The sequence below is a fragment of a genome, unplaced genomic scaffold, assembly GCF_019419815.1.
Source record: "Pyrus x bretschneideri cultivar Hongxiangsu unplaced genomic scaffold, Pyrus_bretschneideri_v1 Contig199, whole genome shotgun sequence".
Taxonomy (NCBI): Eukaryota; Viridiplantae; Streptophyta; class Magnoliopsida; order Rosales; family Rosaceae; genus Pyrus; species Pyrus x bretschneideri.
Genome location: NW_025999500.1, coordinates 940,527 through 952,370, shown reverse-complemented (window position 1 = coordinate 952,370; position 11,844 = coordinate 940,527). Strand labels below are relative to the sequence as shown.

At 35.0% G+C, this 11,844-nt stretch overlaps 1 protein-coding gene across 1 annotated transcript; it reads left to right on the top strand.

Moving 5' to 3' along the window:
* The first annotated feature begins 2,501 nt into the window (after positions 1-2,501).
* LOC125476590 (COP9 signalosome complex subunit 2-like) lies at positions 2,502-8,698 on the top strand. The gene is made up of 12 exons (XM_048582862.1): positions 2,502-2,636; positions 2,766-2,858; positions 2,964-3,042; positions 4,821-5,061; positions 5,144-5,218; positions 5,312-5,446; positions 6,488-6,675; positions 7,282-7,350; positions 7,433-7,523; positions 7,648-7,782; positions 7,973-8,085; positions 8,201-8,698. Exons 1-12 carry the CDS (start codon positions 2,627-2,629, stop codon positions 8,289-8,291), a joined length of 1,320 nt encoding a protein of 439 aa, XP_048438819.1. The 5' UTR covers positions 2,502-2,626; the 3' UTR covers positions 8,292-8,698.
* The last annotated feature ends 3,146 nt before the right edge of the window (positions 8,699-11,844 follow it).

Here is an 11,844-nt window from a genome sequence, read left to right as displayed (position 1 = left end):
GCATTCCAGCATTAATTCCATAACCAAGAACAAGTAAACATTTAACTGAAGCAATTAGCCAATTATTATCCAATCACATTAATCAACCAAAAAGATCAAGAATATTATAGCACTTTACGAAATTTAATAAAATCAATTTATGTAAAGGTCTACCTTATTCCCCCACCTGGATTCTAAAACTAAAACAAAGATCCACGTCACTACTGGAATAGCTAAGCTTCACGTACTTATCCACGTTACTACCGGAATAGCTAAGCTTCACGTACTTATCCACGTCACTACCGAAATAGTTAAGTTCCACGTACTTGAGGAAGCTCCCTAATAGCTCCTAACACCATATATTTCTTCTACTTTCTTTTATTTTCTAATCTCTCTCTAAATGTATGTGCGTAGGTATGCATACAAGTATATGCATACATGTATATCATATAGTATGCGTACGAACATATCGTTATAAATATATATATATACACACACACACATGAGCTGTAGAGCATGCACTACATGCTAGCTCTCCCTCGAAAACAAATGGAGACGATCTCCAATTTATATCATAAATAAGGCGGCAAAATAGTTGTTCTCATTGGTTTATAAGTTTCTTTACAATCAACTCCACTTGCTATTACACCATTCCACGTAAGCCATAGGCTTCATTAGTCATCAACATAGACTTCAATAATCATCACCCTAAAGTGCTTACTAAGCACTTTAAAAACACCAAGTGATAACACCTAAGCTACAGACTTTCCACTAAACATGCTAATAATAGGATTAGTGTCCTTAGGTAGGCATGGTGAGTAAACACCATGTGGCAAACTTAACCACTCAATGAATGTCATTTGTCCTCAATTTCCTAGTCCAATTGTAAATTCTGAAATCATAGAGAGTCCAAAATGTATTTCAAAAATGCCATGAGCTCATAATAATTCCTACTATCTTCATATAAAGACCTTTTCGATAAATAGTTTCCAAATAATTCTCTTCTTTGGTAATAAATTATTGGGATCTCACATAACCCCTTGACGTTAGATTGCATAATCAATTCTGTCAAATTCAAGGGCAAATTAGTCATTTCATCATTAATTGTTACTTGTCAGCTATAATCACCAATAAAATTTTGATATATGGGCACAAAATAATTCAAAAATATATAGCTTAATGAGAAAACATAAAAAACCAAACGTTTACATAACGGACCATCTCATATTGTCATTACATATTATTTTGTTTTCACATGTCATAATTACATTGTTGGTTAGTTGACAAGTAAGAATTGATGAAGGAAAAACTGATTTTCCTTTGAATTTGACGAAATAGTGGATGAAATCTACTGACTGGAGTAATAGTTCAATGGGTCAAATGGCAGCTTACCCTAATAATACGATAGTAGTTGTTTGGTGCTCATTTGTACTAATTAAGCACCGAAATCATTAAACCGGTCCCACCATTTTGTACCCCTCACACCCACTAATTTTTATACTCTCCAAAACCTTCGTATAATTAGTTAGGTCACAAATCACGCCCGCTTTCTCCAACCTCTCTGCTTTTGCTCATCACGAAATCATCATCCAAGTATTCCTTCTCTCTCTTTCTCCCTCTCCACGTCCAATCAACATCAAGCACATACAAAAAGAAAACAAAGGTGGCAAATTAAACCTAGCCATGGCGTCCCTATTCAAACATCCATGGTGGCAAATCGAACTAAATTCGGAGAGATGTTATCTAGGTTTTTTTCATGATGGTGGCGGTGGTTTCGAGGAGGTTGAATTCCAAAAACTCACCTCATATCTATAGTGACTCAAGTGTAAAACAATTTTCTGCTTGTTGAGTGAGCAAGCACCGAGTCTATAATTGGAGGTTGCTCTCCCAAAATTTGGAGGTTTTGAGTTGGTATTTTGAAGGAAATTGAAGGTGGTTATGGTGGCGATGAATCGATCTTGATCGAAAGCAAGTGGGTTTCTAGATAATTACAGATAAGATTCGAAGGAAATTAGGGATTTTTTCGTTTGGCTCTCATCATAAATTGTAAAGAAAAAATGGAATTGTTATTGGCACTCCAAAAATCTCATTCTACACTCTAAACTTTTTATATTTAGAAAGAAAAATACACTTGTGAGGGAGTGTAGAATAAGATTTTTGGAGTGCCAATAACATTTTCCAGAAAAAAGGGTATGTATATGATAAAAATACAATAGGTATAAATTTGCTTTTTTTACTTTATTTTTTATTTTTATCAAGTTCAGTATCAAATTCAATATAAATAATACGGTCATTAATTTTATATTGCACCAAACTCTGTGACTAATTTAGCCAATATTATCTGATAACTATTTATTTTATTCGACTAAAATAATCAGAACCATTTGAACTGCCAAACGAAACCTTATATCAAGTTTTGGTTGTTATTTATTATAAATGTCAAAAGTTTGGTTGTTATTCTTATAAAATTTTAAAAGTTGTGTATAATTCTATGTGGGTCCAAAATTACAATCACCTATCGATCGGAATGCCCTAATAAGAGGAATCCGAACCCTCTTTCTCTTTGGTCTCTCTCTGCTCTGATTTCAGTAGCTCCCGAATCCTGAACGCTTTGAAAACCTAGATTCTATCTTGGTTCTGTTCAGTCATGGGCTCCGGTATCTCTCTCTCTCTTCACGAAAGTCTTTCTTGTGATTAGGGTTTCTAAAGAGTACTGAAGGAAGTGAGTGAATGCCGCATTCTCTATGCATAATAGCATTGCGTGTTGTTTATGTGTTTGTATGCAGATGCTGATATGGAGGATTACGGATTCGAGTACTCGGATGAGGAACCTGAGGAACAGGACGTCGACATTGAGAACCAATATTACAACTCTAAAGGTACGATTAACTTTCGGTTTTCTTCTCAGCCTTTTCTCTTTTTGTACTGAATGGTTTTTGGTTTTATTTTCCTAACTTTTTTTGTTAAAAAAAAAAAAAATTCAGGTTTGGTTGAGACAGATCCAGAAGGAGCACTTTCGGGGTTCGATGAAGTTGTTCGCATGGAGCCTGAGAAGGCCGAGTGGTGATTAACCGAAATAACTTTGTGCTCTAAAATGTTAATGAGTTCTGGCAGCCCTAGGATTTTAAATTCTTCGTTGCTATTCGCACTTTTCGTTTTCTGGTTTTTTTTTTTTAAGAGGAAATGAGTTGGGATTCGGTGAGAAATCGGCATAATCTTGAGTGTTTGGGTGAGAAGGAGAAAATGAGCTCTCTATCGTTCGTATCAATCCTCTGGTTGTCTTATTTTTTTTTTGTTCTTTTTATTTTTTATTTTTGTGTTCCCTTCTCGTTTTCTATCACAATACCGTCTCCATTTAATTGTGAATGAAGTATGATGCTGGAACCCATGGCAACTTAATGAATTTAGTTCTGTTGTTTAGGTCGCTACTTTTCTGCCTATGGGAGAAAGCTTTGTCTTACAAAACTATGCAATTTCAATTCAGCTCACAACGTATGGTCTGGGAGGGAATTGGGGCAATATAGAATAACATGATGAATCATGTTCGACTCCATATCAGTGGTTAAAGTGTGGTAAAACAAATTTGATGAAATTAAACATTATTCAACTCCATATCATTTTGTTATTGGTTATGGCAGTTTGACATTGGAATTCCCTCTGATGTATTTTATTTCTGGTTGCTTTTGCGGGTTCATGAAGTCTTAAAACAATAACGGTTGAACTTGAGTTAAGAGTTGACCTGGTGGTTTAGAGCTCTTTGCATCCATCAATTTGCACCTATATCCGTTAATGCTCCTTATTTTGTGAATGTACACTAGCGATATAAAAAGATGTCTTGTTTATGGTGAATATGTGCATTATAAGCTTTATGCTCATGTCTTTCCTTTTCCATTCCTCTTGAAATCCTATCCCTTATAATTTAATTTGTTACCAGGGGGTTAAGTTTTGTACTCTAATATTGTGTACTTTGTCGGCTTTCCTACTAAATTCAGTGGGAATTTTTTCATTTATTTGTTTAAGTTGGTGGAAGTTTGTGGTGAGTAATAGGCAGAGGGTGAGATTCTGGAGGTTAGTTGGCTGGGGGAAGCACCCTGGAGATGCTGATTCCTAGGTTACATTCACTTTCTAGAAATCACCGAGAATATTTTTGGTTTTATTGCTCCCACTTCTTACATCTATGCTTGTCAAGCCAACTTTGACTCTTGGCTGTATTGCAAGGTGTGCAGATTCTGTTTATTTTCCTTATAATTTGAAGGTCAATGGTAAAGGTCAGTAGTAATCTACAGTTTGAAGGTGGAAGAGTTTATTTCACTGTTAGAAAGGTGGAAGAGGGTTCGTCTATTCCTCCCAGAACATTTGATTGTTCAAGGTGGTTTACATTCAAATCTTATGGTAGTTCTTTTTACAATAGATTGGCTTCCTTTTGTTTTTTGCGTAGTTTAGTATTAGCCATATGTCAGTTAACTTTATGTGGTAAACAATGTGTTGGTTAATTTTTGGAACATAAAGGGAGAATTTCTTAGTATTTCAAGCGGGTTTGTGCGGAAGATCTTTGGGATTGAGTTAGATTTGGTCAGCGTTGTGGGCATCCGCTTCTGCATGTCTCAGGAGGAATTTTTTGTTTCTGCATCTGTTTTGTAGATGTCATGGCAGTGTTGTTAAGTTGTTTGTTTTTTGACTTTTTGCTATCAGGCGTTAGGAGTGTTTTGGTTTTATTGTAATTTTTGTGTGAATGTGTGTTTAATGTTTTTGTACATAGCTTTTGATATTAAAAGTTTCTTGTTCTTCTTCTTCTAGTTAATAATAATTGTAGTAGTAATAATAAAATTAATATGTTGCAGGGGATTTAAAGCCTTGAAGCAAACCGTGAAGCTCTATTATCGTCTGGGGAGGTATAAAGAAATGATGGATGCATACAGGGTGATGTTGACATACATCAAATCAGCAGTAACAAGGAATTACAGTGAAAAATGTATAAACAATATTATGGATTTTGTTTCTGGTTCAGCTAGTCAGAACTTTGGTCTCCTGCAAGAGTTCTATCAGACCACTCTAAAGGCCCTCGAAGAGGCAAAGAATGAGGTCATAATATAACCTTGTTTTATCATTAGTTTTTTCTTTCCAATATGATATGTGAATACAATATTCTGATGTCTTCGTGCAGAGACTTTGGTTTAAGACAAATCTTAAGCTTTGCAAAATTTGGTTTGATATGGGTGAATATGGGCGAATGAGTAAGGTAATCCGTTTGTTTGGATGACACCGTTTATCATCATATTGTGCTCTGATTGTGATATCGAAAGGCTGAGAGTAACCTGTGTTGAACTATTAGATTTTGAAGGAACTCCATAAATCCTGTCAAAAGGAAGATGGTACTGATGACCAAAAGAAAGGAAGTCAACTCCTAGAGGTTTACGCTATTGAGATTCAAATGTACACTGAGACTAAAAATAACAAAAAGCTTAAGGTAAGAATCTTCTATGGATGACATGCATATTTAAGCTCTGTATTTCGCTCTTACTCTATGTCATATGCATTTTTTGCTAGTCTGTGATGTAGGACTTGGATGAATTAAAGAACAAAGATATAAAGGTTAATTGAATTACACCAGCAATGGCGATACTCATCACTGATGGAGGACAAATAATAACTACAAAATAAATTTCATTATTTACTTAAGCTTGAGTTGATCAGTTTTGGTTTTCAGGTGTTGTTTTACTTTTATATTTATTACAATAGCACAAGTGGGGGAATTGGTATTACTGTGTTAGCATATGTCTTGGTTTGTATGTATGATTCATCATTTGGTTTGATCTCTGCTATTTTGTTAGTATTATTTTTTTCCTTATCCTTGCGTGTATGATTCGGCATTTGCTTTGACCTCTAGAGGTTTATGCGAATTGTCATCTTCTAGAGGTCAATTTCTTGGATTGTTAATGAGGAATAGAGTGATTGGATTGGTAGTGTATGGGACTCAATTGACTCCTCTCCCCCACAATATACCCAAGCGGCCCTTACCCAACCCTAAACCTAAAAGAATTGCATGTATAAACCTTCATAAATCCATTTCTTCCAAATTCACCAATGTTCAAAAGTGTCCTAGCCAAGCACCAAGTGCATATATAAAACAAAATTTTATATAGTCAAACGTTTACATGTGCAATTTTGAAAGATTTTGTTTGTATCCTTCATGACCGGTTAGTCAGTATTATCAACAAGCATGATTATAAAAGTTTCTCATGATGGTGTAACAACATATACATTTTGCTTAAGGGGAATGTAGCCCATTTAAAGTATAAGGGAAGAACACCTCACCATTGAATGAATTTTGATGGGAGAATATGATGGATTTTTGTAGCTTGTGTGCCACATTTTGTAAAAGGCTAACAATGCCACCTTACCATTCTCTTTGTAGGGAATAATTCATCCAGCAACTTACTTCTTATTATTTTCTATGTTCCTGTTTTCCGTTGTGATTGGGCAACATCTGACTCTAGATTGGATGCAGCAATTATACCAAAAAGCTCTTGCAATCAAGTCAGCAATACCTCATCCTAGGATCATGGGAATAATTCGTGAGTGCGGGGGTAAGATGCATATGGCTGAGCGTCAGTGGGCAGATGCAGCCACAGATTTTTTTGAAGCCTTTAAGAACTACGATGAAGCTGGGAACCAGAGGCGTATACAATGCTTGAAGTATGCTCTCCAGCGGAACATCTGTTTTCTTTCTATTTTTCTCATTCATTTAGACTTGTTAATAGGTGCCCATTTTGTCTGTGTGTCTCTCTCTCCCTCATGTATATGTGTGTATAGAGTGTTGATAGCTTTAAAAAGTAGAGGTCAGGCTATTAATTCTTATGTACTATAATCTATGAGGCGTATGAAACTTAGATTATAAGGTAATAATGGAGTCTAGTTCATGAAATATCTGCCAGCTCAAGCATGCATCAGAAGTCAAATTTTATGTAAAATGCACTTACTATATTACTATTTGGATAATAAGTACCATAATTGGGATTTAAGACAATGAATCTTTATGCCAAGGGTATGTTTGACATTGTTGACAAATAACTGTTTTTAAAGTTTAAATTTATTATCCAACACATAGCATGTTTGATGTGTCGCCTTAGTACAGATGTAAATATAAATTTTTAGTGATATATGATGAGAAATATTCCTTAGGTTGATATACTGCAGCCATCCATGACTTGATCTGGACTGGGTTTTACAGTAGATTTAGTTTGTGGGAGTATTACACATTTTTTACTAATTTTTCCATATTCAATGTGCATTGCTTTACAGGTACTTAGTTCTGGCTAATATGCTGATGGAGTCGGAAGTTAATCCATTTGATGGTCAAGAAGCGAAGCCGTAAGCTATAAAAACATTTTTTTTTTATATTTATTTTCAAGTTTTTGCATCTGCCTTTGTTCTTATGATTTCTCTTCCACAGGTATAAAAACGATCCTGAGATCTTGGCAATGACAAATCTGATTGCAGCATATCAACGAAATGAGATACTGGAGTTTGAGAAAATTCTTAAGGTGTTATTCTTCACTAACCTGATGTTACGTGAATAGTTAACCTTTCGTAGGTGTTTGTGTGTTTCTTTCATTTTTCCTTCGTCTCTTTCTTCACTTAGTTGAGTTGGTATTTGTACTTTCTCAGAGTAACAGGAGGACAATTATGGATGATCCATTCATCCGAAACTATATTGAAGATCTGTTGAAGAATGTTAGGACACAAGTGTTGCTCAAACTTATCAAGCCGTACACAAGAATTCGGATTCCCTTCATATCAAAGGTGATCCATAGGTTCTGTCTTGTCGTATTTGTTTTCCATTGCCTTGTTGTGCTTGTTTAACTGTTCACAAATACTTGATGGGTTTTATTTTATACTTTAATTTATGCATTTTTCCAATTCGGCCACTGCTGCTGCCATTATTAGCTTCCTCATATCACCTGTAAACTTACTAAAGTTTGTTGATGTTCAGGAACTTAATGTTCCGGAGAAAGATGTGGAGCAACTTTTGGTTTTGCTTATATTGGATAACCGAATTGATGGACATATTGATCAGGTGAACCGGCTCTTAGAGCGTGGTGACAGGTCTGTTTCCTTGACTCTCTACTTTTTAATTCTTAATCCATGCATAATGGATCATGGTAGATGTTAATGCTTTCTCTTATCGATTCCCACTGATTCATTTGTGAACATTGTGTAGGTCAAAGGGAATGAAGAAGTATGCTGCCGTAGATAAATGGAACACTCAGCTAAGGTCTCTTTACCAAACTATCAGTAACCGAGTATATTGAGAATGGCATATATGGTTTAAGATCTGTACTGTGCCTTATGTTCTGAGTTGAGCTCCAACTTTGACCCCTTTCGGAGGACAAAATGCTGGATGAGCTGTGAATAGACTTAATTTTTGGGCTTGATAACTTCATGCATAAGCTGCTGATTTATTGAGCAGTATATTCTCAAGTATTTGGAGTAAGTAGAGCCATTTTTCGACGTTCAATTTAGGAGGGTTGTTTAATGGGTGCTGTTGCGTCACTTTGAAATCGGTAATGGCTTCATTTTTAAGTACATGTTTGCAGCTTAGGCTTTTGTGCTACAATACTTTTGGCTTGTATTCAGAAATACCACAAAAACAAAGCGGTCCCTCTGTAACCAGTCATCCATAATATCAAATATATCATTTTCGTCTTCGGTAAACTTAGCAAGGGCTATAGTCAGAGTGATCCTCCTATCCAACGACTTCAACCATTTTCGAACAAATTTCCAACTGAAATGAAATCTTTAGGATAAATTAATGCAATTTAGGACTAAATGAAAGGACATCAATTCAAATCTTGGATTTTCGAATTGAGAGATTCAGAATTCTCACTATTTCTTAGATTTATGGACCAAATTTAATTCAGTGGGATCTTTTGTTCACATTTTTTTTCCATCAAGAACGTTTTATAAAACTCTTGGACTCCCGAATTTGGAGTATCTTACTTTCACGCAATTCACATTTACAGGGTTCAACAAGCAATTGATATTTGACGATCAAGGGTGTAGTACCATTTGTAGTAGTGGTCCTTATGTAGCAATTCTGCCAAGATCTCTTCTTTAGTTGGGGGAAGAATCCGCACGAATCGGATGTTTTGAGGAACATATCGAGTGAGAATTGGTAAGACAATGTGTGGTTGTTAAACAAGGATCGGTTTTTTTGGCAAGGTATGGAATGACTAAAAATTACAGTTTTTATAGGGATGTCATCTCTAGAAGTTGCACTCGTATTTTTGGGGCTTTGCCTATAATAACTGGGAAAGAACTTCCCTTCTATAAGACCAACTCCAACCCAAGTGCTAAAGCCTATTTTTCCCCTTCTATTCGCCGCCCCCCCCCTCTTATTTTTCCCCTTCTATTCCCGCCCCCCCCCCCCCCCCCCCCCCCAAAAAAAATCCATTCCAACCCAAGTGGAAAATTAGACCTAAAACCTAAAACCTAAAACAAAGCCATAAATAGCCCAGGATTTAGTCCAGAAAATGATGTGCGGTGATCAGTGGGACCCCACCCATGTGGGCATGTCCCCAGGATTTATTGAATCCGATGGCTGAGATTGAATTTAATCAAATCTAACAGTAAAAAAAATAAAAAAAATCTAACGACCCAAATTTAACAAATGGCTAAAATAATTAAAAAAATTATTTAACTCAATTTTCACCCAAATTTAGTGATTTTTCAATATTTATCGGAATCTAAATATTTTTTTGGTTAAAATGTTCATAAAATTAAATTAGGATAGTGTACATATTTTTTTTTTTTTTTTTTTTAAAAAAAATTTGCTTAAAAGAAAAAGTTAGCCTAAATTTATTCTTTAATAATCTCGGGCTAAAAAATTTAGGTTAAAAGGGTTGGAACAAAAAAACTGTTTCTGGGTTAAAACCTAAATTTTCTAGGCTAAAATTTTTAAGTTTTAAGCCATATTCACCACAAATGTAACTTAGTTGTCACTGTAATTGTTAATGTTGCTTAAATATAGTTATCAACACCAATTTGAGAACCAAGATAACTGTCAATATAACTATTAATATGATCATATGGAACTACAATAATCCTTCGTTAGAATGGGATTCCAACTCAGCACCTTTCCTTTTGACATATATCGTCAAGAACTTCTAACTATTGAATGAGAACAAGTTCATCTTCGAAGTATTTTTTTTCTATTGGAGCTTCCCTAATTCCTTTTATCGAGCATAATGATGTGAATTGAGCTTTAATGAATTTTAATATGCAATGTCAAGTGGTTCTGCTTTCTCAATTTGAATGATTCTTGTTATTAAATGATTGAACAACTGGAAGCAATTTACTTACAATACTTAGTTGACATACATCAAAAGTATCTAATGAATTTATTTCTCAAAATTCCTTTCAATTATGGGGGAGAGTGATTCAAAATTGTGTTTATATTTAGAGCATTTATTTGATCTCTCAAATTTGGATGAAATATTGATTACTGCGACAGGCCACAAGTCTTCAAACTCAAGATCCATAGTTTACTCGACCTAGACAGAATGATGCAAAAAGGTGTATCGCTTGTTTTTGTGGAGAAATTTTTTAGTGTGATCAGTACACAGGGTGGTACACCATGCATAGCTATAAAAATGGTGGGATATGTGTTAAAAACTTAATAACTTAAAAAATAAAATTACCCACCACTTCCATAAAAACACGTGGTGTACCACCTGTGTTCCCGTCACAATGAAAATTTTCTTGTTTTTGTGAAGGAGTAATAGATGTCAGTTATTTATCAAAAATAAAAAATCAAAATGATTTTAATTTTAATTTTTCTTACAAACGTGTCCTTATTGCATTGCTTAAACTCACGAGTTCAATAACAAAAAACATGATTTTTTGACCCAAAAAAAAAAAAAAAGAAAAACAAAATTAAATCTACAATTATCATAAAATTCAAAATTTTTTGCTTAATGATGTGAGGAATTCTATTTGACCAATATTTTGAGAATCTTTCTAAAATGTTATATTGTTGTGGTCCATTTTATCTGACAAGGAGAGAAAGGGCTGGCGGCAAGGAGAAGAGAGAGAGATGTGTTTGTTGAATTGTAGGGGAATGTGTGTGTTGTTATCCCTCCTACTTTGTGCCTTTATTTATAGTAATAAAGGAGAGAATATATTCCTTCTACCCCAAGGAATACAAGATACAATAGGAAAGGATAATTAGAATCAAATCTAATCTAGGATTTACACAATCATACTTAAACTAGGAATGTTTACAACACTCCCCCTTGAGTGTGTAAATACTCAAGGTAGATTTAGCATCATGCAGGAGTTGAGGAAGTCAACTTATTGGCACTGATTCTAAGAAACAACGCTTATTCTCAATAAGGTAGGAACTTGCATAAGTAGTAAGTCTCACTAAAAACCCTAAGGCTATGGCAAAAACTCGAGTACGGACAAAATCCATAGTCTAAGGAACAATGCGTGAGAGATGCAAAGTCAAAAGAAACGTCTAGATGACGTCATCAGGGATATAACCAGCCCAATGTGGGTGCCTCATTAAAACATAGTTAGGCAGCAAAATCCCAGTGGGAAAAATGCTCATAATCATAGGGAAAAAGAGTAGATTAAGATTAAGCAAGTATCTATAGGATACTCCCCCTAAGATTGACATAATTCCAAAGATAAATAGCAATGTTACAACTCAGAAAGTTTATGCATACCAATTCCATGAACAAGCTTCTGAAATGCGTCTTCGGCAGTGATTTGGTGAAGAGGTCGGCCAGATTGTCTTGTGAGCCTTAGAGAATTCAAATCTTCCATAGGGTGGTATCTTCCTGAAAATCAGAAACCTCCATC

What these genes read in the sequence shown, in the direction of transcription:
- LOC125476590 (XM_048582862.1), top strand. An exon ending in GGATTCCCTTCATATCAAAG is followed by an intron (nt 7,783 to 7,972) that starts GTGATCCATAGG and finishes GTTGATGTTCAG; the next exon opens with GAACTTAATGTTCCGGAGAA. An exon ending in CTCTTAGAGCGTGGTGACAG is followed by an intron (nt 8,086 to 8,200) that starts GTCTGTTTCCTT and finishes AACATTGTGTAG; the next exon opens with GTCAAAGGGAATGAAGAAGT.